Raw genomic sequence first — 26,663 nt, 5'->3', positions numbered from 1 at the left:
GCCATGCTTCCTCGTCATAAGGTAAAACCCAATAAAAAATCAGCCTCAGAGAGCCTAGTTGACTGATCTCTCTGTCTTTCACTACAAAAAAAGTAGCTGCCATGATTTTCATTTGATCACAAGTTTGTCATGTCGGGCGGTTGGACGAGCTTTCGCCTCCCGTGCAAGCAAAGCAACATCATAGAGCCCGTGTCTTTTTTTTTTCCTCCCGAAATCTCGTCGTTTTAGTCACTGAGCAAAACAAATGCTAGTAATGAACTTGAAAGCATGAGGAAATTTATGCCATTGCCACTCACTGATCCAGGCTCTAAGCATCTAAGCAAGGTAACGACGGAAGGCCCATTACAGAAGCTCTCAGCCCACATAATGTCGTATACGGGGCCGATCTCTTTATGGGCCAACTAAAACCCAACCCACAAAATCTTGAAAAGTCTGAAATAGCCATAGCTTATAAATCCCCTTCCAGCCAGGCAAGCCGACTTGTAACGTCACAGTTCTTCACTCTAAAAACCCTGGAACCCCACAAAACGCAGCAGCATTCCTAAGCTCAAACCGCGATACGACATCTCCGTTACCTGCATAAAATTATTCGAAAGGTTAGCTTTTTTTTCTTTTTTTAATATCTCGTTGCCTCTCTAATCTCCATTTATTTATCTGATAATTATTCTAGTTTTTTTTTAGGGTTTAAGTATTTAATTTAATTCCAAACTCTTACAAATTCTGATTTTTTTTTCTTTTAAATTTTTTTAGATGGAGGAAGGAGAGAATATATTGGAGGCAATTCTCGATGATGATGATGACGATGACAACTTAGAAGATGTTGATATGGTTGATGTGGAAGAAGGAGAGTTTGTGGTGGACGACAATTCACATACTGATTTAGGATTGAACAATGGCAGTCACGATGGTGCTGGTGAGAATGTTGGAAACGCAGAGCCTCAAAGTAAAAGCCAGAGGCGGCGGCGCGGCGGTAATAAAAAGAAGAGGAAGAGCAAGAAGAGGGGAGGAGGTGGTCCTGGGTCTAGTTTTACTGACGTGAACAAGTAAATTCTTTCATCACATTGATTTTATAAACTGTTTTGGTCTTATGTTAGATGAAGGAATTTTAGTTTGGTTCTGTTGTCTTAAAAAATAATGGTGAATTACTTTTAATGTGTTACTAATTTGATAGATATTACGTGATTTTAGGTCTAATGCTGTTTTGCTTTGCAGGTTTGTGTTAGATACATGTAGACGTTTGAAAGAGAAGAAATCCTACATGGTATATACTGCTGTAGGTTGTTTGGGGGTTTCTGCATTAAGTGATCTCGTGAAAGAGGTGATGTTCCTTTATTCACCTAAAAAGATTATTTGTTTATTGTTTGATCAGTAAGAATGATGTCCCGTGCGAATGAAATTAAGCTGTGCAATTTGTGCTTTCCTGATGATCCTTTCTTCTCAGAATCGTGGAGTAGATACCATTCCCGTGTATGCTGGTCTGTGTTTCTGTTATGTTTTGAGATACCCAATAGACAAGTGTCTTTGAAGTTTATGTATCATGATGACTGATGTTGCATTTCATATTTTACCGTTGAGCTGCCCTCCTTGTGCTTGGTGAATCAATTTTTTTTACCTGCCCTGCAGTCTTTGATTAGGAAGTCTCTCTATATGTGGACTGGCTATTTCTCATGATGAGTCTAGACATCACAATTGTGCTTTCTGATGATGATGCAAACCTACTGCTTAGATCTGCTTCAATTTTTTTTCTTTTCAAATAGGGTTATTATCTTGAAACAAACCACCATTCATTTTGGTAATGGGCAAGCAAGTTGTACTTGCTGCTTGACAGGAAAGGTGAGAATTTGGGTTCACATGATTCTGGATTGGCCTTGAGCCATCAATGCTCATCCATTCTATTTAAAGCCTTCCGTAAAATCTGACATTGAATATTGTTTCCCTACCCTTGCAGATTTTCGTTGTCAAAGCCATTTGCTGTTTCAAATTGTGTGCTCTGAGATGAGATATAACTTGGCTGAACCACTTCATGATCATTTTCTCTTTATGTAGGTTGATATAATTTTTTTTAATTTTTTTATTGACTGGTCTGCGTTTTGAGATTGTAGCAGCCTCCACCACAGCCTCCACTTCAATATTTAAACCTCCCCAATGTTATTTGAAAAATTAGAACGATGTTTCCCCCACTCTTGACAGTGCCTTTTTCATGCTCTTTAAACTGGGTTACATGTGCTTTTTATGTGAAGGATATCATATAGACATGCATAATAAGTTCTTAAATCCTTGTTCTTTGAGTAGTTTTTTACAACTTTGTGGCTATAACTGATGGCGTTGTTGCTCTCATTAGTAAATGATGGTTGTTTAAGGTATTTTCTATGCTGCTGTCCAGCTTTTTGGTTGTTGGCAAATATTAATTCCTTGAATGATTTTCTTATTTTCACGGTTAATTTTCTTTGCTGCTAATTTCTTGCTTTGCATTCTTAATGCATTGTGCCATCTTTTATATTGCCTCTTGAAAGCATGGTTTTATATTAACTACTGCCTTTTCCTCTCTCTCTTCCCACTCCCTTTACCAAGTGTTTGCTATGTTTCTGTGTGTTCCGTTTAGATTTTTCTTTTTGGACATGCATTCTAAAATGGAAGTTTCAGGTGTATGCAATTCAGTCCTGTGGAGGGCAGATGACGGTTGATGGCAGACGCTTTCGAACAGGTGGTGGGATATTATGGAATATCATGAAAACAAGAGAACCAATGGCCTACAAAGAGATTATGAAAAAAGCAAAGGAATTTGAGGTGGGTAACTATTGTGTTCCCGTAAATGCATTTGATTAATGAACTATTGTTTTGTCATATGCCCCAACAAGTAGGCAACTTTTGGGTTGATGCCTGTTTGTCGGTGAAAACACAACCATGTATAAGTTTAAATTTTCATCACTGTATCTGTGGTCGCTTCAATGCATGTTGCTGATCTTTGTATTACACTGTACCTCTACTTGTGTTGCATTATGTCTTTGTTTTAACACAACCATGTATAAGTTTAATCATTAATCACTGTATCTGTTGCCATCTTTGTATCACACTATACCTCTACTTGTGTTGCATTATGTCTTTGTTTTGAATACTAACAATCTGTATTATCTGGACCCCCCTTTGCAGAAGCAATTTAGGCAACAACCTATTCGGCGAGCACCGGAGCAAAACAACGAGTGTTCCTCTCAAATAGCTGCCTCTGGATTCATTGATGACACACCAGTCAGCGTACCAGATAGTTCTCAAAAAGAGCTAGCACCTCAGTATCAGCATGAACAGTCCAGTGCTGATGAGAAGCGCAAATCTGTGCATGAGAGGATCAGAGTACCTGTTTCATATGACGACTTGCTTGGAGATGATTTGAAAAATGATGAAGCATGATTTCTGAAGCATGAATGTGGGGCTTGGCAGCAGTTTTGCACTCGGCTATGTGGGGATACAGAAATACACTTGAGACTTGACAGGATCTTTTTCCAGTTTTTGAAAGGAGAGTTTCAGCAGGCAGTCCATTTTTAACGTGCAACTGTGTTACTTCTTGAACATAGATTGTCCTCGCTTCTTCATCCATTAAAAAAGAAAATTAATCTTACTGCGATGGATGCATTGCCCTTTTCTTTCATTGTTCATATTAAAGGTGCCCTCTTAACTCTAAAATATAAATGAGGATTCCTCGGTCGAAGTTGGTACTGCTGATTTATGGGGTATGTAGCAGTTGTTTTTAAAGTATTTTTTATTTAAAAATATATTAAAATAATATTTTTTTATTTTTAAAAAATTAAATTTGATATTAATTTAAAAATATTAAAAAATAATAATTTGAAGTGAAAAAATTAAATATTTTTAAAAATAAAAAACAATCAGGCTGTTAAATTTACACTCTTGTAAGTTGAACCCATTTTTACGCAGGACCTCTTATGACTGTGTGGACGGAAACATTCTGGTCCCACATAAAAAAGCGCTGGGATGAGATTGATAAATAAAGGCATGTGATTTTCGATTTCTTTGGGGCTTAATTCGAGCCTGCAATCGTTTGATACTTTTAACACTTTAGGTTCTCAAAGTGTTAAACTGTTGTTTTGTTGATTATTATAAAATCTCTAGGCATTTTCAACAATTCCCGTGCTCACCTGTACACACTAAATGGGACTCTTTATCATTGGGGACTTCTATGTTTCTCAATGAGAAATCTGAAAATAGCTGACAGTATCACAACATTATGAACATAAGCTGCAGCAAAAAGAGAAGAGGCTGTGCTCAACTATTACAAGACAGGCTAAAAGATGAAGTCAGACTGCTATTTTCTCGTTTGTAGGAAGAGGCAAACCACCGTGCAATCATCTACTTTCGAAGAAGTAAACTTCCTTTTCCACGCAGCTGTAGCAGCCTCCACCACAGCCTTTGCTGCTGCCTGTTCACTATCTGCCGCCGAAACGATGGATACCACTTCCTTGTTGCTAAGCACATCCCACACCTAAGTAACACGAGACAAGTAACACAAACCAGTAATTATCACTTCACCTTTGCAATAAAAATTGGATTCTACTCATCTATGTGTTGAGGCAGTTGCTTACCCCGTCTGATGCGAGGATAATGAACTGATCCTTGGAAGTTACTCGGTGATAAGAGATGTCTGGTAATGCAATTATTCCATGGTTTTTTAGCAGAAAGTCTCCAAAAGCTCGAGACATGGCTAAGCCTGGAGAATCTTCATGTGGTAGCCAGACTCGATGGACGTGTGGCTCTTCCTTTAGTGCAAGTACTCTGCCATTACATTGCCTTATTCTTCTTGCTTCACCTGAATTATAAGATGACCCGGTTTTAAAAATTGAGTGCGGGGATCAATTTCCATATTACCATTAAAAGTTGTTGCAACTCTGCCTTTTAATTGAGAAGGAAGGATGTCCTACTTGGTACTCCAGGCTTCAAATCTGTAGTTAATTGAACAGGCATGATTCCTTTCTGATCATTGGTTCTGCCCAACACAGCCCTCGAGTCTCCAAGATTAGCTATAATAAGATCTTCACCCTGTTTTCATTTTCCAAATAACAAACAAAACAATGAGAAAATAGATAAATAAACATCCTTTCCTTTACATATGAAAAGGAAAAGATTGATTCAAGAGGATTTGTATGCTCAAAATAGCTTGCTTTCTTACCTGTCTCACGACAACTACTGCAGTGGTTCCACTGCAAGAGCAGTCTAGACCTTCTTGAAGCTTGATCTCCTTGTCCATCACCTTGAAGGCACAAATACATGCCTCTTTCCATTTATGAAAACTTTCACTTGGTAACGGTGCTAAACCACCATCTGCTTTCTCATTGTTGTGATCTCTAACGGTCTTTATCTTTTCTAGAGCGTTCTTCTGATTTAGCAAGAGTGATGGCAACCTATTTCTCACAGTCCTGCTCACTATGTGACCATTCTTTCCATGCCCATCAAAAACTCCACAGAAAGCTCCATGTTCCATTCCATAGCCCTTCGTAAGAAGAGCAAGTTCCAATCAGCAACAAGACTTCAAACAACAAAGGGTGAAATCTAGTGAAGAATAAATAGCATGAACCAACCTGGTGAACAACAGCAGCATCTTGGTTTACTCCCTTGCTTCCTTCTTTAGAGTAAAGAGAACCACGCTTCTCAATTCCATGAGAAACAATATCTTCTTGGACATGCATGACATTTTCAAGGCCATCATCTGCCTGGTGTATCTCAGAAGATGCAGAGGATATGCAGATTCCCATCTCTCAACTTGCACAAGTTTTTTCTAATTTCTCTTGCCAACTTATTACAAGTCCAATGACTTGTGAATATAATAGAATAGCCTCCGAAATCATGAATTTAAGGAACCCAAGAATGCGCCTGTCAGCTCAACACTAATTATCTATAAAGCTTAGAGTGGCTCCCAGCGAGCTGAGAGCACAAGCTACCTCAATAATTCGCTGTTTTTTAATGTTGGGTCTTATTTTAGACCACAAGACTCGCTTTAAAATGGCCATGTGAGGTGTAGTCTTTTAAGATTAATGTTTTAATACACTCTATTTCCTGTATGAGACTATTCTTTTTTTTTTTTTTTTATTTACGTGGGGTGTCCGGGCCAGCTTACGCGCACCACGACTATTCCCCACGGCCCACTGGACACCCTGCAAGCCCAGGAGCAGGTAAGGCACCACAGGGATGACAGACGTGCACATAGAGGGTCGAACCCGGGACGGGAACGGAACAAGTCACACGATTGACCACAGCAGTTAGACCCTCAAGTGCGAAACTATTCTTTAATCTTTACCCAAATGGTGAATCTGAAGGAAAAGATTAAAGGCACCGTTTTTTTTTTTTCAGTTGAAAAGCGATTATGTAAAAAGATGATATTTTTTTCAAATTAAAATTTTTTATTTTTTTAGATTGATTTAGTATATTAATATAAAAATAAATTCTAAAAAATATAAAAAAATTATTTCAATACATTATCAAGACAAAGATACTCTAAAAAGCAATATCTATAAAGTACCAAACAAGCTCTAAATAATATTATACACCCCTAGTAAAACTTGAAATCATATTTTAGTGAGCTAGATGTTTAATTTTTTTTAAAAAAAATTATTTGTGTTACTCGTTAAAAAATAATATAAATCATATTTTGAAACCTCATATAATAACTTAAATTTTTGGATTGAGATAATTATTTGATACTTTATTAGAATCTATGGTTATAGGTTTAAATCTCATCATTTTTATTTTATTTTTTAATTAATAATAAAAAATAATACTAGTAATTTCAAGCTTTAAAAAGAAAAATATTATAAATTATTATAAATTATATTTTACAACCTTAGCTAACATATTTAATTTTTTTGAATTGAGACGATAATTAATTGAAATTGGGCGATACAATTGGATGAAGCTGCAGAGATGTCGTGCCAAATCAATTCAGAAAAGTTGGGATAACATCAAATAATTCTACCAACTAAATTAACAAGCCATTGCCAAAGTTTTTCCATCCTTTTCCACTGTCCGAGCAATCAGATTTGTCTGGGACATGGATTTATCAGAAAATTAAGAAAATTTCGAACATCATGACAAGAAGGCTGGGACCCATCCATGCTCTCAACTGGTGGAAATCTACACAGTGTGCCCTCCTCGTGTCAGGATACATTACTTAAAAAGAGAAAATAAATGAATGTTCGGTCCCTCGCCAGAGCAAGAGTTGAAAAAAAGAGATGGGAGCTGACCCTTGACCAACTTGTTGCCCTAATTTAAAAGCTTGAATCCATGGAGTTAGTTACAAGTCATCTGACAGTTTAGACAGGTTCATCGAGAGATTCAAACAGCTGGTCACCCTATCAAGCTAGAGCCATGATAATCCTGGTTTTATAGAGTGGAATTATGCTTTTTAATGCCTTGAAGCAAGCATGGAGAAATAGAGCAGGGACCCGTCACACGAGCCATGCACGTCGTGAAGGTTAATCAAACAATCATGGCCGTAGAGAGTGGGGACTTTCTTCAACGTCATTCATCGAGGATAAATTGGCGGTGTTGATTGCAAGAGATAATCGAAGTTGACTTGTGATTTGGGGCAGGTATATGGTAGCTTATTAAATCGTGGGTTCTACTCCCAATAATGTTGTGCCGTTGGGCAACCAATATTTTAACTCTTACGTGATTGGGAGCTGGGAAAATACCATGTGCTTTTGGAGCCATTGATGAAAGGAGGAGTGGGTGGAGGGAATTTCTTGAGTATAAAATCCTTTTTAGCTGGAAGCAGGAACTTATTAAGAAGGGTAAACAACACTAGAAATACAAATGCTAGCGACATTTGAGGCTATCATTCCTTTTACAATGAGAAAAACCTTAGCCCCTAATGAAATGACAAGTGATTAGATGAAATGTATCGAAAGCTTTCCAATTCATGTGGTGGTGCTGTGATTGAATAGCACCTTCACTTTTACTTTGACATCATGATCAAGCTCGACCGGAAAAAAAAAAAAAAAGCTAAATTTGAATCCCGTGTTATGCTGAGTGTTATTTATTTATATGGCTAGGTAGCTCAAAAAATGATTTTTATTTAGTATAAGTTTAAAATTAAATTATATGAGAATTATCTCAATGTAATCTAATTAACTTGTTCAGTCCAAAAACATTTTGTCTGATCGATAAAAACGGTATAAAGATGAGATTGACATAAGAAACCTTCCGACCTAATTTATTAACTAGCCTAGTGGGAGTTGCCCCAACATAGCTCAGTCAATTTAGCTGATACAAAGGTAACCTAGTCAACCGGTACAAAAGATGTAAGGATGAAATTAAAAAAAAAATGATGAAATTGAAAGGAAAAAAATCTCTTGCCCTAATAATCTAAAATAAAACCATGTGAAAGTTATTTTGAAATGATCTAGTCGACTTGATCAATTCATAATCAATCCGGATAATTGTGATAAAAGTTTAAGGATGAAATTATAGAAAATAATATTAAATAAGAAAGAAAGGAAATGGGAAAAATATATATAAAAAAATATATAAACAGTGAAATTCTATGATGATTTATAGGTTTTTTAGTTGGGTGTGTGTGCGTAAAAAACTTGATTCTTGGAAATTTAATGAAAGCACGGGACCCCTTTTCTTCACAATTAATCAATGGTCGAGCTAGAAAATATCAGAAGTACAAACATACAGATTAAGGTATGAATCACCGAATCATATAATTTTGTGATTCTTCTGTGCTACAAGAAAGGTCGCCTCTTGTGATCTCTAGAGAGAAGACCCTAACGCCATCCAATCCACTCGAGCGACCGACCGACCATGCCATGATGACGCTTACGGCAGCAACCCTAAGATGCAATATCCTTTTGGTGCCAAACATTTTACAGCGCACTTGACACCGCATGTTCAATGACCTTGAATAATTCGGTGCGTCCACCGAATGCCTTCTGCTTTCTTATCGTATGTAACCATGCCATCTTGTCAAGAATTTCAACTCCATTCACAATGCTTCAGCTCTTTATTTTCCATCGAGGAACATGGTGCCTCCTCCTTTTATTCTCAAACGCTAATAAGAATCGATATATATATATATATTTTAAGTTTTTTTTGGTTAAATTAGTTTCGAGCTTTATAACCAAATAGTCACGAGTTTAAATTTTATTATCCTTATTTATTTAATAAAATTTAAGCACAAAGTAATATGAACCTATACAAGTTTTAAACCTAAATAACTTTTATTTGAGTAGAGATATTGAAAAATAATATAAATTATATATTAAAATCTTATTTACAAGCTTAAGTTTTGGGGTTCAATTTTTTTTTTTAACATTATTAACCTTGAAAATACATATAGTACAGGGATGATAAGGGTTAAAAAACCATCCTTCTACCAAACAAGCTTGTTTGATTCCTTTTTTGTCACAGGTTAAATTTTATGGGGACTCTTGTACAACTTAAGAATGTTTAGTGAAAAAAAAGGCAGGGAGACTTTATAAACGAGGGTAAAATTTATCCTTGAAATGGGTAAAAGTGGGGTTAAAGTTAGGGTAAACTTTAACCCTCAATTCTTTAATTTATATTCCCTCTCTTGAATTTTTTTTTAATTTCTTTTTCTCCGATTATTACTAATATCTTAACTAATTCCCTCTCAGCATGTTATCCTCTGGTTTCTTAATACATCAAGTATTTTAGAAAATAAACCTTGACAACCTTAAAAAATGTTATTATAACAATTGCCCATGTAGCAATTTAATTTTATTTTTTTACCCTCTACCAAACACCATAATGGGGTTGAATTTTAACTTCCAAGTTTTATTATTTCGTTTTTCTCTCTCACTTACTTTTTACATTAAAAGACACTTAGGCCATGTTTGTTTCTCGGAATTCACTTTACGGGAAACCACTTTCCAAACTTTCCTGTATTTGTTTGCCATTAGAAAAGTTGGTCAACGGAAAACACTTTCCGGTCAACGAAAAACACTTTCCAATCAAAGAAAAATTTGGTTTGGTTTTCAGGAAAATATTTTCCCTTTTGGCTGTGTTTGTTTTTCAGAAAGTGGTTTCCGGAAAACCACTTTCCAAACTTTCCTGTGTTTGTTTGTCATTAGAAAAGTTGGTCAACGGAAAACACTTTCCAGTCAAAAAAAATTTTGGCTTGGTTTTCAGGAAAGTATTTTCCTGAAAAATTTGGGTGGAAAACATTTTTTGGAAGTTGTGAAAAATTTAGAAATGTCATTATTTGCTGATTATATCAAATTTGATCCTCAAACTTTTGATTGCTATATATAATTTGTTTTGAATATTTATTTTTCAATTCCATCTCTTAAAATTTAATTTTTATATTAATTTTGGTCCTTATTTTTATAATTGCTATTTGCTTTTTTCTTATCATTTTTTTATTGAAATTTTTTATCTATCAAATTTGGTCCTCATTTTTTTTATTGTTACTTATTTTATTTGAAATAATTTATGAAATGTAAATTATTATTATTTTAATTTATTCACCTTTTATTTTTTTTTAATTTTTTAGATTTGATCTCTATTATTTTGATTATTATTTATTTTATTTGAGATAATTTATGAAATTATATTTTTTTTTTCAATTTCATTCTCATTCAACTTTTTAATTTGTAAGATTTGTTCCTCATTATTTTAATAAACTTGAAGAAAATAAAACATTAATAAGTTATTTTTCAATTTATTTTCCATGACATAACCAAACACTGGAAAATGTTTTCCAACTTATTTTCCATTACACTACCAAACATCAGAAAATACTTTCCCGGAATTTACTTTCCAAAAAGAAACTACTTTCCAGTAAACAAACGGGCCTTAAATAATCTTAATTTCTCTCTCTCTCTAATCATTAATGATATTACAATTATCTCTCTCTCTCCACTGCTAATTTACCCTTCAACTTATTAATCCAACAAACATCCTTGAAAACTAACTCTTATACCATTAATTTAATAATTACTCTACTAAATTGCTAATCTCATACAAAATATCATTTTGAACAAATAAAAGAGGCATGTCACGTGCGGGCCATTTACATGTTAGCGGAATTGGATCCAACGAAATACATATCGTTCATAATAAGTATTGGGTCTAGGCTCAGGGGAGGCTATTTGTTTATTAACCTAGGTAACAAACTCCGATTGTCTTTTGGGCTCAGGGTGGCAGTGCCGCCACCATCTCCACCTCCCCAGCCCACTCCAGGGTGGCTATTTGTCCATTAACCTCCTCTGATTATCTTTTGGATTAAAAGGGTGTTTAGTATCTAAAGAGAAACCCAGTCCAACAACAACCGGCAAATTTAGTCGGGCCTATTATCTCGATTTTGTAAAACATTAGTCTCCCATTAAAAAGAGCTCAAAACTTGGTTTAATTTATCCTTGTTTAGGTAAATTGGCATGCTTAAAGAAACTTCCTTGATATGGGCCGCATCTCGGTGGACATCACAGCACAGCAAGGTGAAAAAATTAAAAGTTATCACCTAATAATTAGAGAAAATTAAGGATATTAAAATATACATTATTCCAAATATTCAGATAAGAGGATTATTTATATTTAAAGAAAAAATGACATTACCCTTACAGTATTATTTCTCATGAAAGGTTACCATTATTACATGCTTTTCTCCTAAATTGATTTTGTGATTGCCATTAATTATCCTTATTCTTAATTTTAATTTTTACTTATTTTAAAAATTTTGACATCGATCTCTATGATAAAGACTCATTAAAAAATGATCTTAAAAAGGGAGATTAAATTGAACTTGCTAAAAAAATAAGCATTGTACCCATATAGATTAAAAGAATTGGACTTTAGACCCCAGGAGTAATAAAAATAGGTTTTGGCACTTTTGTTAAAAAAATCTTGTGAGTTGAGAATTTTTATCATTATTTATTTATTCATTTTTTTTTGAAAAGAAAACATTTGTGTTTTTATTTTTTTAGTATGTAGACCCAATAAACTAATTTATTTGGCCTTTTAATGGGCTTGATAAACTTGCTATTAGGTCCAAAATGCATGCAAAAACAATATATTTTTTTACAATGCTAAATCATGTAAAATAATTTGGGTTGTGATCAAGGGATTTTTGAAGCTGGAATTTTGGCTGAATGTTTAGGATTTGAAAAGCTAAAATTAAGGGATTGTGATTCTAGGTTTAATTGTTGGGATAATTTGGCTATAATTGGGAGGTTGAAACTGAGTTTTAATAATAAAAAGATTTTGAAATTGATAGTTGAAAATATGGTTTAATTAATTGATTAATTTGGACTAAATTGAATTAATTAAAGACAAATTGAAATGAGTTAATTTGGGACTGAATTGAATTAAATCAGTTCAATTGAAATAAATTGGATTGAATTAATTAGATTAAAAAAAATAGGATCGAAATGAAGTTATGTAAACAGATTTAATTGGTCCTCAAAATGTTTTTTCCTTTTCATGACAGTCCTTGGCTTTAAAATGTTTCCATTAAGATGTTTAATTTTGAATTTTTTTTTAATTTAAACCCTAAATTGAATTAATTGATCTTTCCAATTAGTCTTTGGTTATCTAAAATCCTTTAATCTCAATTTTTTCTTTGATTGTGTCTCTAATTGATTCAATTTAGACCTCCATATTTAACTACTTATTACAAACTCATTCTTAGTTCCTCAAGTTATGAAATTTTAATAAATCTAACTCTTAAATTCAAATTATTATTTTAATTAGGCCTTTAATTGACTTCCAACTTTTATATTTGTTTCAGAATCATCCTTAGTTTCAAGTTTCTTTTAATCTTAGTCAAATTAATTCAAATTAAACCGTTTTTTAAATTTTCTCTCCAATTAAAACCTCGATTACAGCTTAGAAAATTCTGAAACTCAATTTTTTCATCTATGATGCTCAATTATTGGCCCAATTTCAAACCCCAGTTATTTTTGTATTTTTTTTTATGGTTTTCAAGAATTTTTGACACACAAATATTAAATAGAAAAAGAAAATAATAAGATTATTAAAATCAACTAAACTACTGAAAATATATTTTTTGAATGTTTTCTATTTTTTCAAAACATATATAAAAATACAAGTAAAAATTCAGATTACAACAAAAGAGATCAGTAATGAACAAAAAGTATAGGACTCCCTCCATCTATATTCATAAAATGGGATGCTAGTGGAGCACTTGTCACCCTTGGAAATATATTTTTCTTTCATTAAAATTTATTAGATTATATATATATATATTTTTTGTTCATGATGTGTAGCTTTAAACTATCATTTCACTCAATATTATTCTATTTATTTCGAACCTATAATTTTAAATACGAGTGAAGCTTCCATTTTATTGGATACCAGAGCTTAGACATTAGATAGTTAAAATCTGTTTGTTTAGTCATAGCAACACCAGAGAAGGGTCTATATAAATATATATACTTCGGTGGTGGTAAGGTTTAAGAATCCACTCGTTTGCTAATAGGTTCCTGATTTTTTGAACAAGTGAAGCGTTATCCCCGAGAACTCAATTGGGATTAAGAATAAAATATATGTAGCAATGAAATATATGATTGTATTCTTCAAAATGAGAAAATAAATCTTATAATAAGATGTGAAAAGCATTCGAGATTAAAATAATATTTTTGGCATTAATTTCTAAAAGATGCTTTAGGAATCCATTTCTGTTTTTGTTTTAGCTGTTTAGATATAACATAATTAGCTCGATCACAACCAGAGGGTTGTAAAATGACTAGAAGCTTGGAATGAGATCTGGGACTGTAATCCTTTTTTCTGTAATATAAGTCAATAATCAACATGTATTTTTTTTCCTGGAGTCTAAAGTAAGACTAGAAGCTTGGAATTTCGGACAGTTTTGCAGCTACATGTGAATATAGGGACTTCGAGGTCTCTCTATCTTTGATAATTTAAGGAAATTTTATTTTAAGAAAATCATGATACACGCGCGCGGAGAGTCCAGTATCGTAGGGCTAGACCCATTGGTACCCTCGCGGGATCGCGACCCTTTGTCCCGGCCATAAGGAGATCAGAAAGATACGCGGACGACTTGACTAGTATAGGTCGAATGTTTTCGTGAGCAGTGAGCAGCAGATCTCTCCTTATTTTGGCAAAGCTGGTGCCCGCGTGTGAATTCTTTCAAGGCGACGGGCAGTGAAAGTGTTGCGCCTTCTTTCTTCTTTCCAATTTTCTTTCGGGAGGGAAACAAAAAACACTTGAAAGCGATCGATCTCGATTGAGTTGACAAGTCATCGCCAGCTTTTATCTAAAAAATGCAATCATCTATTCCACCAGCCAAGCATAGATAAAAAGATATACACGCTTCAATTATCTAGGTGGTGGCCAGTGGTAAGAGCTTGAAACTAAGAGATTTGCTCTTTCTGTGGTCTCAGGTTCAAGCCCTGTAGTTGCTTATATGATGGTCACTGGAGGCTTACATGGTCGTTAACTTCAGAGCTCGTGGGATTAGTCCAGGTGCACGCAAGCTAACCTGAACACCCATGTTAAATTAAAAAAAAAAATATACACGCTTCTTCTTCATATCATAAAGGAGCGCTCCGACCGTCAAGCGGGCAAATGCTTGGCTTGGTAGGTTCCAGTGACTTCAATCAAGAAATGTGGAAGACTTGGAAGTAAACGTTCTTGTCTGCTCTTACACGCGTAATCCTTGACTTTGTACAGGACATATATATTTGCCTTCTTTTTCGGTTTTGCATGTAAACGTTCTTTTTCGGTTTTGCATGTTAATTTTTTAATTGAAAAGTTATTAAAACAATGTTTTTTTTTTGTTTTTTTTAATATTAGTGTATCAAAATCATTTTAAAAATCTTAAAAAATTAATTTAATATTTTTTCAAGCAAAAAAAAATTTTAATTTTTTTTTAAAAAACAAATAAAGTTTGGATATAGGATATTAAGGAATTCAATAATTTTGAGCAATCAAGAAATTATTTCAATACTCCAATCGAAGAAGATAATCAAGAATATTTTCTATAATTTATTTTATTTTATTTCTCTATGTATCTTGTTACATGGTTTTATAAACTTTATATAAAAATAAACTCTATTTTTTTTTTTTTATGTATCTTGTTTTATGTCTTTATAAACTCTAGATACATCAATATTCTAGTTACAATAATCCATGTCCATCATGGAAAATCCAAATTATAGTAGCCCTCGGCGATGGAGCTTGTATGATCAACAACAATTGAGAAATGCCGTGTACCGACTTTCAATAGTTTCAAGTCTTTCCTGTAATCAACTTTTATCCAAAAAGGAGCAACGTGATCCTCGTCTCCATCTGCTTTTTCCACGTAAATTTATTTTGTGGAAATAAAGTTTCCATGTATTTGCCTGCTTTAATCCGTTGATTGCGAATAAAGTTTCTAACATGACTTGTCATGTTAGAAATTGCAAACAAATTATTGTCAGCCATAAACGTCTTCAAAGGGTCACATTTACTGTTTAATGGTTGTTTCGTAATGTAATAGTGATTATTTATTTTTTAAAGTATTTTTTTTGTTATGAAATATATTAAAATAATATATTTTTTTATTTTTTAAAATTTATTTTTAATATTAACATATAAAAATGATCTAAAAATACTAAAAAATATTAATTTATAAAAAATCATGAAAAATAATTTGATTGATAGATGTAAACATGCATATCTTCTAATGTTTTTTTATTTTAAGGATCCTATCAATTCTTTATGAGAAGCTGGTCCAGTTTGATTTGAACCATTTGACAATTGGACTCGGCAACTTGAGAGAAAAACTTCCACGCAACTTCGCCTAAAGGATCCTATCAATATATTTTTTTGAATGTTTTTTTTTTTCAAGACATATACAAAAATAGAAGTAAAAATTCAGATTACAACAAAAGAGATAAAGTAATAAATAAAAAGTACAGGACTCCCTCCATCCACGTACATTCATGAAATGGGATGCTAGTGGCGCACTTGTCACACTTGGTTTAATATATAAATGTATTTTTCTTTCTCTAAAATTTATTAGATTATATATTTATCTTTTCTTTTCTTCATGATGTGTAGCTTTAAACTATCATTTCACTCAATATTATTCTATTTATTTCGAACCCACAATTTCAAATACGAGTGAAGCTTCCATTTTATTGGTTACCAGAGCTTAGACATTAGATAGTTAAAATCTGTTTGTTTAGTCATAGCAACACTAGAGAAGGGTCTATATAAATATATATATACTTCGGTGGTGGTAAGGTTTAGTAAATACATTTAAGGAGGTGGATATATAATGAAACTAGAAAAGCTATTATTGGCGTAGACTTGTCACCCACGATGGAGCTAATAAGTGGTGGACGAATAAAAAACACAGTCTGTGCACGTGTTGTTTTGAGAATGTAATTGCGATTTACTTTTTAAAATGTTTTTTGTGTTGAAATATATTAAAATAATATTTTTTTATTTTTTAAAACGATTCAAAACATACAAAAAAAAATTAATTTTTATAAAAAAAATAATTGAATTTTTAAAAATTACAGTTTACACCGCGTTTCTAAACGTTCTAAACACGGTCTATTGCACAATGAAGCTAAAGTGGTGTACGAAGAAAAAACACGGTCTATTGCTGATAATGAAGACAAGACTTCCATTTATTTAGTTGATCATCACATTTGATTAGATCACTCTTCATGATTTGTATATTGTTCATCATCCATAGCTTATGGTTTATAGTATATAAGGCCCCTATGAGCTTATAAGTTGTGGAGACACAATTAAGAGAAGAACTACTTGTTTCCAATGGTCACCCCCATTTCTTCCATCTCTCTTACATTTTTTGTCAATGCTTTTCTTCTTTTGTGCTATTTGAATAAGGGGCATGCAGTTGGAGAAGATGAGATTACGAAAGGCTATCTACATATTATTAAAGTCAAATCTCTTCTGCCATCAACAGCTTGCAACCAAACTTTTAAAGGTTTAATCTCCATTTGAACAATCATATCTTGATTTATGTTGATTATATATATATATATATTGGTTTAATTTTCATCAAAAAAAAAATATATTGGTTTAATTGCAAATATTTAATTGTTTGATTTTTATATAATCACACTAATTCAAGGTTTATGCATTTCAGTTTCCAACAGTTTATCCCTGGAAGTAGTGCACAGGAGTGGCCCATGCATTCAGGTATTAAATCAAGAAAAAGCAGCTAATGCTCCTTCTAACATGGAAATCCTCCTTCGAGACCGACACCGAGTGGACTCAATTCATGCTAGGCTCTCAAGTCATGGTGTTTTCCAAGAGAAACAGGCTACATTGCCGGTCCAGTCTGGTGCATCCATCGGTTCTGGTGATTATGCTGTTACTGTGGGACTTGGCACACCAAAAAAGGAATTTACGCTCATATTCGATACTGGCAGCGACCTCACTTGGACTCAATGTGAACCATGTGCGAAGACTTGCTATAAACAGAAGGAGCCAAGGCTAGATCCTACCAAGTCAACATCATACAAAAATATTTCGTGTTCCTCGGCATTTTGCAAATTACTCGACACAGGTAAATATTCTGAGAACTTCTCGATTTTAGATATTGCAAGTTTATAAAATGTATTTGTTAATGGCATTTTCCTCAAAATGTTGGTATGGTTCTCAAAGATTGCCCAAAAAGTTAATTTTATTGTAGCAATTCTTTTAACTATATTGCCCACATTTTAGTGTTATGCTATTATAGCTATGTTTGCCTATTATATATGCAGAAGGCGGAGAGAGTTGTTCTTCTCCGACATGCCTTTACCAAGTCCAATATGGAGACGGCTCCTACTCCATTGGGTTTTTCGCCACAGAAACATTAACCCTTTCATCATCAAACGTGTTCAAGAACTTCTTATTTGGATGCGGCCAACAAAACAGTGGCCTATTCAGAGGAGCAGCCGGTTTGCTAGGTCTTGGTCGAACCAAGTTATCCTTACCATCACAAACTGCTCAAAAATACAAAAAGCTCTTCTCTTATTGCCTACCAGCATCCTCCAGCTCAAAAGGTTACCTCAGTTTCGGCGGACAAGTCTCTAAGACTGTGAAATTCACTCCGTTGTCTGAAGACTTCAAATCCACGCCTTTTTATGGCCTGGACATAACCGAACTTAGTGTCGGAGGGAACAAACTATCGATAGACGCATCAATTTTCTCTACATCTGGAACCGTTATCGACTCTGGCACGGTCATCACAAGACTGCCTTCGACAGCATACTCCGCGCTCAGCTCAGCATTTCAAAAATTGATGACAGATTATCCTTCCACAGATGGGTATTCTATTTTCGATACGTGCTATGATTTTAGTAAAAATGAAACGATTAAAATACCCAAGGTCGGTGTGTCCTTCAAAGGCGGAGTCGAGATGGATATTGACGTGTCAGGGATTTTGTATCCGGTGAATGGATTGAAGAAGGTTTGTCTAGCTTTCGCAGGAAATGGTGATGATGTTAAGGCAGCAATTTTTGGAAATACTCAGCAGAAGACTTATCAAGTGGTCTATGATGATGCAAAAGGAAGGGTAGGGTTTGCCCCCAGTGGTTGTAACTAAAATTGCAAAAAGAATCTCCAGTAATTAGCTCCGTATAATTAATAAATAAATGCATGGGTGATCAACTTATATGTGGATATGAGCTGCAATGAAATTTATAGGGCATACAAGAAGGTGTGTGTAGCTAAAGAAGAAAGATTGCATACAACATATGTCTGGCAAATAATCTCTACAAAGGATCTGGGATTCCTTTCTTTGCTGCTTTGCTTTGTAAAAGAATTACCAGAAAAGAATTCTAGCTGAAAAGAGGGCTAGGAGATGACTCATATATGTGGTAGAATTTATAAGTAAGAGTGTTTTAAGCTTAAATTTTCCCTGGAATTGAAGTTTGAAATCAATTAAAGTAATCATTTTTAGCCTAAATTTAAACATGCTTCGTAAGCATGCGGGTTAATGTATACGATGATTTTTAGGAGATCATTCATATCCTAGTACTGCTCTAGTTTAAGTATATTTAACTTTGAAGTTTTTATGAGATTCGATGCATTATACTAGACACACAAATATAGTTCAAATCATTCTATATGGGTAAATTATTGAAGTTTAGTTATCGCTTTATTTTATATATATAAAAAATTATAGATGAGCAATTCTTAATCAACTTTGCTTACGAATGTATGCCAAAATTATAGATCGACCGCCTCTCAATAAACTTGTTGAAGCTGGACAATCCACTGGTTTTCTAATAGGTTCCTGATTTTTTGAACAAGTGAAGCGTTATCCCCGAGAACTCAAATATTGGGGTTAAGAATGAAATATATGTGGCAATGAAATATATGATTGTGTTCTTCAAAATGAGAAAATAAATCTTATAATAAGATGTGAAAAGCATTCGAGATTAAAATAATATTTTTGGCATTAATTTCTAAAAGATGCTTTAGGAATCCATTTCTGTTTTTGTTTTAGCTGTTTAGTTATAACATTAATTAGCGTGATCACAACCAGAGGGTTGTAAAATGACTAGAAGCTTGGAATGAGATTTGGGAGTGTAATCCTTTTTGCTGTAATATAAGTCAATAATCAACATGTTTTTTTTTTCCTGGAGTCTAAAAAGTAGGACTAGAAGCTTGGAATTTCGGACAGTTTTGCAGCTACATGTGAATATAGGACTTCTAGGTCTCTCTATCTTTGATAATTTAAGGAAATTTTATTAAAAAAAAAAAAGAGCATGATACACGCGCGCGGAGAGTCCAGTATCGTAGGGCTAGACCGCTCCCTTTTTATCTTTTCCAAATATTCTTCTTTACCTAGTTCGAAGGTTGATTGTCTTGCATTTGCAGCATTGGATGATCCATTTGCAATCTTCGGAGATGCTCAGCCAAGGACTTGTACTGTAGTCTTTATTGATCGTAAAAAAGAAAGGATTGGATTTTCCCTCGGTAGTTGTAACTAATTAAGATATGGACATGAATCTCGATGGAGTTAGCTCCAAACCAATAGCAATAAAATGTTTTCGAGTTCGAGTGCAAGTCCGGTTGGATTTTGTGCTTCTATCTAATCTATTTAAAGTCTCATCTGAATGCAAGAATATTTATTTCTAGTTGTTGAAAAAAAGAGGTGGAAGACTCATTGCTAAAACTTCAATCAAGAAATGTGGAAGACTTGGAAGTAAACGTTCTTTCTGCTCTTACACGCGTAATCCTTGACTTTGTACAAGACATATATATGTTTTTTTTTTTTAGTTTAATGTGAGTGTTCGGGCCAGTTTGCGCGCACCTCGACTAATCCCGACCATGTAAGCCTCCAGTGGCCATCATATGAGCAATCACAGGGCTCAAACCTGAGACTACAGAGGAAGCAAACCTCTTGGTCCCAAGCTTTTATCACTGGACCACCACCTAGATGGTTATATGCCTTCTTTTTTGGTTTTGCATGTAAATGTGGAAGACTTGGAAGTAAAAATATTTTTAATTGAAAAGTTATTAAAACAATGTTTTTTTTTTAATATTAGTGCATTAAAATCATATTAAAATTCTTAAAAAGTTAATTTAATATTTTTTCAAATTATAATAGCCCTCGAGACAATGATGATGGAGCTTGTATGATCAACAATAATTGAGAAATGCCGTGTATTGACTTTCAATAGTTTCAAGTCTTTCCTGTAATCAACTTTTATCCAAAAAGGAGTAGGGTGATCCTTACTCCATCTGTTTTTTTTCCACATAAATTAATTTTGTGGAAATAAAGTTTCCATGTATTTGCCTGCTTTATCCGTTGATTGGCTAGAGAACGATTCTAATTATTTAAAATCACTTTCGTAGACATTTAATTTTGGATTTTTTTTTAAAGTGTGTTTTGCTTAAAAATATATTGAACTAATTTTTTAAAAAATTAATTTTTGATATCAGTTCCTCAAAATGATATAAAAACATCAAAAAAATATTAATTTGAAGTGAATAAAAAAATTTTAAATTTTAAATTTTTTTAAAAATACTTTTAAAATGTAAAAATAAACATGCTCTAAGTGTGTTTAATATTTTGATATTGTATACTTTTTAAAATATTTTTTAATTAAAAATATATTAAAATATTTTTTATTTTTAATTATTTTTATTTTTAATATTGAATTATCAAAATCATTTAAATAAATTTTTAAAAATATCAATTTAATATTTTTTAAAAAATATTAAAAAATAAATCATAACACGAAAACAAACCATTAATTCCTGTATGACCTGTGATTGAGAATGATTGAGAATTCCACATGGTGGGGAAATCCATACAGCAACAGTTTGGTATTTGCAGGGTATGACTTGTCATGTTAGACATTGCAAACAAATTATTGTCAGCCATAAACGTCTTCAAAGGGTCACATTTACTGTTTAATGGTTGTTTCGTAATGTAATAGAGATTATTTATTTTTTAAAGTATTTTTTAAATATATTAAAATAATATATTTTTTATTTTTTAAAATTTATTTTTAATATTAATCTATAAAAATACTAAAAAAATTAATTTAAAAAAAATCATGAAAAATAGGTTGAATGGTAGATGTAAACAGGCATATGCTCTAATGTTTTCAATTTTAAGGATTCTATCAATTCTTTATGAGAAGCTGGTTCAGTTTAATTTGAACTATTTGACAATTGAACGCGGCAACTTGAGAGAGAAATTTCCACGCAACTTCGCGTAAAGGATTAGAAAATAAAAAAAAAAGTGAAAGAGAGCCAAGATTTATAATATAATTCATATTTATATATACAATTTCCGTTTCTTAAGATTTAAGGTGTTTTTTTTTACACACACACCATGCACAAATCCATGGCACTTCTCAAGGAGATAGGGTATGCGTTTAAGTTTACTTCTAGAGTCATAGCACCCTTTCATCTTATTGCCAACGTGATACATCCTTTTGATTTTCTTTTTCATTTTCTTTTTAATTATTATTTGTTACAACAGGGGCATTAAGGCCCAAAAGAAATAAACAGATATGGAGAATTTATTTTTTTATTAATGTTGGTATTCGAGTCAGTTTATATATATCTCAATTAATTTTATAAATTTTAAAATTAATAAAATTAAGCTACAATACTCACTTCAGTACATTTGATAAGTCAGCCTTCCTTCAAGTCTTTCATTGCGAGCCATGCCTTGCTTGCTTGTGTGTGTGTGTGTGTATAGAGGATACAAGGCTAGCTAGGGAAGAAAGCAGAGCACTCATGAGTTGTATGAGAACATAATTACCAGCAATACAACTTGATTGTTTTTCATGGCCAATCTCATTTCTTCCATCAAATTTACCGGTTTCATCTATGTTTTTCTTCTTTTTCTATGCCCTTTGTGTTCTCTGAAGAAGGGTTATGCAGTTGAAGCAAATGAGCATATAAAAAAATATGTTCATACCCTGGAAGTCAATTCTCTGTTGGCATCAGATTCCTGCGACCAATCTAGTAAGGGTTCGTGATCGTGTGACAAATACATATGTATATTTTATGATGTTGAAATGAAATTAATTTTCTACCTAATTAATGCACTAAGCAGCACTAACTATAGGTTATGTGTTTCAGTGATCGACAAGGCTTCATCTCTGCAAGTTCTGCACAAGTATGGTCCGTGCATGCAAGTACTGAATGATCGGTCACATGTAGAATTCCTCCTCCAAGACCAACTTCGAGTGGACTCGATTCAAGCTAGACTCTCCAAGAACTCAGGCCATGGCATTTTTGAGGAGATGGTGACAAAACTACCAGCCCCGTCTGGTATAGCCATCGGCACAGGCAACTACGTGGTTACTGTCGGCCTTGGCACACCAAAAGAGGATTTTACCCTTGTATTCGACACCGGCAGTGGCATCACTTGGACTCAATGTCAGCCATGCTAAGGGTCCTGCTATCCGCAAAAGGAACAAAAGTTCGATCCAACCAAGTCAACCTCATACAATAATGTTTCGTGTTCCTCAGCATCATGCAACTTGCTCCCTACCAGTAATTTTTTGTTTTTTCTTGACGTGTAAATTTCATTATTGAAAACAATGGTCTGGGATAAAAAAAATATTTGAAGCTTACTTCTTGTCATGTTCATATGTAGGTGAAAGGGGTTGCTCTGCCTCAAACTCGACATGCCTCTACCAAGTTATATATGGTGACCAATCCTCCTCCAAAGGATTTTTCGCCACCGAGACACTAACCATTTCATCATCGGACGTTTTCTCAAACTTCCTGTTCGGGTGCGGCCAAAGCAATAATGGCTTGTTCGGCAAGGCAGCCGGTTTGCTAGGACTAAGCTCCTCTTCGGTATCCTTACCATCACAAACTGCCGAGAAATACCAAAAGCAATTCTCTTATTGTTTACCTTCATCACCTAGCTCAACCGGCTACCTAAACTTTGGTGGAAAAGTCTCTCAGACTGCGGGATTCACTCCAATATCCCCAGCTTTCTCAAGTTTTTATGGCATTGACATCGTTGGAATAAGTGTTGGAGGTTCCCAGCTACCAATAGATCCATCAATTTTTACTAAGAGCGGAGCCATCATCGACTCCGGTACGGTCATCACTAGGCTGCCTCCTACAGCATACAAGGCACTCAAGGAAGCATTCGACGAAAAAATGTCGAATTATCCCAAGACAAACGGGGATGAACTGCTTGACACATGCTATGATTTTAGTAATTATACAACAGTTTCATTTCCTAAGGTCAGTGTGTCCTTCAAAGGTGGGGTTGAAGTGGATATTAATGCATCGGGGATCCTGTACCTGGTGAACGGTCTCAAGATGGTCTGCCTGGCATTTGCAGCAAATAAGGATGATAGTAAAATTGGGATTTTCGGAAACCATCAGCAAAAGACGTACGAGGTTGTCTATGATGGTGCTAAAGGAATGGTTGGTTTTGCAGCTGGTGGTTGCAGCTAAAACGAGAAAATATTGAATATCAAGTTGGCTTAAAATATATAGCACCATTTTGTGGGGTTTTGTCGTAAAATCAAATTCCATGTCTGAGCTCCAGATCCTGGAGCCAAAATTAATAAAGTGCTAGTAAAATTTTCCAGTTTATGGATACCGAGGTGAATTTAATGCTTCTGCGAGGATCGCTTGACACTTCATCTTTTTTTATATTTTTAGTGTTCTTAACACTTGGCTTTTAAAATTGTATAAGAATAATTCTACCTTCTTTGTTTATTTGGATGAACATGCACCGTTTTGGGTCATTTTTAACATAGTTTACCAATCGTTTTATGGGCGGCAACGACAGGATGTTTGCTTCTCTTTTTATTTATTTATAAATGTTACACTTATACCCTTATAGTTTAGAATTTTTCAATCTTACTCTTCTACTTTCCAAGAGGAGCCACTGTTACTGTTACTCGTTACATTAGCCTTTTTTTTTCTATTTATGAAATTTTTTTTAGGCTTCTAAGTGAGTATTTATTTATTCATTTGTTTTTTTTTAAAGTAAACGTTTGTGTTTTTATTTTTTTTTATATGAGCCTCAATAAATCAATTTATTTAGCCTTTTAATGGGCTTGATAAACTTGTTATCAAGCCCAAAAATGCTTGCAGGAACAATTTTTTTTTTTACAATGCTAAATCATGTAAAATAATTTTAATTGAAAATAATTTAGGTTGTAATAAAAATGATTTTTTAAGCTGGGATTTTGGTGAATGTTTAGGATTTTGAAAAGCTAAAATTAAGGGATTGTGATTCTAGGTTTAGTTGTTGGGATAATTTGGCTATAATTGTGAGATTGAAATTGAGTTTTAAGGATCAAAAGATTTTGAAATTGATTACTGAAAATATGGTTTAATTAATTGATTAATTTGAACTAAATTTAATCAATTAAAGATAATTGAATTGCAAGGAGTTAATTTGGGATTGAATTGAATTAAATCAGTTCAATTGGACTCAATTGAAATAAATTGAACTGAATTGATTGGATTAAAACAAATAGGATCGAAATAAAGTTATGTAAATAGATTTAATTGGTCCTCAAAATATTTCTTTCTTTCCATTATAGTCCTTGGCTTTAAGATGTTTCCATTAAGATGTTTAATTTTGAAATTTCTTTCAATTTAAACCCTAAATTGAATTAATTGATCTTTCCAATTAGTCTTTGGTTTTCTAAAATCCTTTAATCTTATTTTTTTTCTTCGATTGTGTCTCTAATTGAATCAATTTAGACCTCCATATTTAACTACTTATTGCAAATTCATTCTTAATTCCTCAAGTTATGCAATTTTAACAAATCTAACTCCTAAATTCAAATTACTATTTCAACTGAGCCTTTAATTGGCTTCTAACTTTTTTATTTATTTTAGAATCATCCTTGAGTTTCAAGTTTCTTTTAATCTTAGTCAAATTAAATCTTTTTCTAAATTTTCTCTCCAATTGAAACCTCGATCATGGCTTCAAAATTCTCAAACTCAATTTGTTCATCTATGATGCTCACTTCGTGGTCCAATTTCAAACCCCAGCTATTTTTGCATTTTTTTATTGGTTTTCAAGATTTTTTACACACAAATATTAAATAAAAAAAGAAAACAATAAAATTATTAAAATCAACTAAATTACTGAAAATATATTTTTTGAATGTTTTCTATTTTTTGAAAACATATACAAAAATAAAAGTAAAAATTCAGATTACAACAAAAGAGATCAAGTAATGAACAAAAAGTACAAGACTCCCTCCATCTACATTCATAAAATGGGATGCTAATGGTGCACTTGTCACACTTGGCTTAATAGATAAATGTGTTTTTTCTTTCACTAAAATTTATTAGATTATATATTTACCTTTTTCTTTGGTTCATGATTTGTAGCTTTAAACTATCATTTCACTCAAAATTATTCTATTTATTTCGAACCCACAATTTCAAACATTAGTAATGCTTTCATTTTATTGGATACCAGAGCTTAGACATTAGATAGTTAAAATTTGTTTGTTCAGTCATAGCAACACTAGAGAGGGGTGTGTGTGTGTGTGTGTGTGTGTGTGTGTGTGTGTGTGTACACTTTAGTGGTGCAAGATAAGGTTTAGTAAATACCATTTAAGGTGAATAATGAAACTAGAAAAGCTATCATTGGCGCAGACTTGTCGCCCACAATGGAGCTAATTGTTGGACGAAGAAAAAACACGAGCTTTAGAAAATTTGAAAACTTGTGATATTTCTGATTGTGGTCAATGTAAACTGACAAAATTTTTCGCTTTACCTTTTAATCGAAGTATTTCTATTTCTTCTTCACCTTTTGATTTGATTCATTCTGATGTATTTGAGACATTCTTCTATTACCATAAAAGGAGGGTCTCGATATTATGTTTTATTTATTGATGATCATACTCATTATTATTGGGTTTATTTAATGAAACAACGTTCTGAATTCTATGATATATATACAGCCTTTTGAGCTCTTGTGAAAACTCAACATTCTGTTGTAATAAAATACTTTAAGTGTGATTTGGGTGGGGAATACACTTCTAATAAATTTTGTCAGTTGCTTGCCTTAGATAAAATCATTCACCAAACTTCATGTACAGATATTCCTGAGCAAAATGGTGTTGTTGAAAGAAAACATAGGCACATAGTTGAAACTACTCGTTCTCTCTTGTTGTTTGCTCCTGTTCCTAGTGAGTTTTTGGGAAGAAGCTATCCTTACTGCTGTAAGTTTG

The 26,663-nt window shown here is 33.3% G+C and overlaps 3 protein-coding genes and 1 pseudogene across 4 annotated transcripts; 3 read left to right on the top strand and 1 right to left on the bottom strand.

Moving 5' to 3' along the window:
- Positions 1 to 440: 440 nt before the first annotated feature.
- Positions 441 to 3,717, top strand: LOC7470719 (uncharacterized). Its single transcript, XM_024602948.2, has 5 exons — positions 441 to 596; positions 751 to 1,043; positions 1,213 to 1,318; positions 2,644 to 2,787; positions 3,151 to 3,717. Exons 2-5 carry the CDS (start codon positions 751 to 753, stop codon positions 3,403 to 3,405), a joined length of 798 nt encoding a protein of 265 aa, XP_024458716.1. The 5' UTR covers positions 441 to 596; the 3' UTR covers positions 3,406 to 3,717.
- A 359-nt stretch (positions 3,718 to 4,076) lies between these two features.
- Positions 4,077 to 5,994, bottom strand: LOC7462272 (probable protein phosphatase 2C 72). The gene is made up of 5 exons (XM_002308543.4): positions 5,589 to 5,994; positions 5,180 to 5,500; positions 4,932 to 5,049; positions 4,596 to 4,819; positions 4,077 to 4,495 (listed from the first exon to the last, which is right to left on the bottom strand). The coding sequence occupies exons 1-5, from the start codon at positions 5,760 to 5,762 to the stop codon at positions 4,319 to 4,321; spliced, it is 1,014 nt and encodes a 337-aa protein (XP_002308579.1). The 5' UTR covers positions 5,763 to 5,994; the 3' UTR covers positions 4,077 to 4,318.
- A 10,668-nt stretch (positions 5,995 to 16,662) lies between these two features.
- LOC7462271 (aspartyl protease family protein At5g10770) lies at positions 16,663 to 18,925 on the top strand. Of its 2 annotated transcripts, none has more exons than XM_052454080.1 (3): positions 16,663 to 16,954; positions 17,117 to 17,539; positions 17,742 to 18,925. In XM_052454080.1, exons 1-3 carry the CDS (start codon positions 16,780 to 16,782, stop codon positions 18,560 to 18,562), a joined length of 1,419 nt encoding a protein of 472 aa, XP_052310040.1. In that variant the 5' UTR covers positions 16,663 to 16,779; the 3' UTR covers positions 18,563 to 18,925. The 2 variants fall into 2 exon arrangements, with proteins under 2 accessions (XP_052310040.1, XP_002309515.2); XM_002309479.4 differs by having other exon boundaries at positions 16,665 to 16,954; positions 17,739 to 18,925.
- A 3,102-nt stretch (positions 18,926 to 22,027) lies between these two features.
- Positions 22,028 to 24,046, top strand: LOC18100654 (aspartyl protease family protein At5g10770-like; annotated as a pseudogene).
- The last annotated feature ends 2,617 nt before the right edge of the window (positions 24,047 to 26,663 follow it).

This window comes from Populus trichocarpa, chromosome 6 (genome assembly GCF_000002775.5).
Source record: "Populus trichocarpa isolate Nisqually-1 chromosome 6, P.trichocarpa_v4.1, whole genome shotgun sequence".
Taxonomy (NCBI): domain Eukaryota; kingdom Viridiplantae; phylum Streptophyta; class Magnoliopsida; order Malpighiales; family Salicaceae; genus Populus; species Populus trichocarpa.
This window is presented reverse-complemented; position numbering and strand designations above follow the sequence as displayed.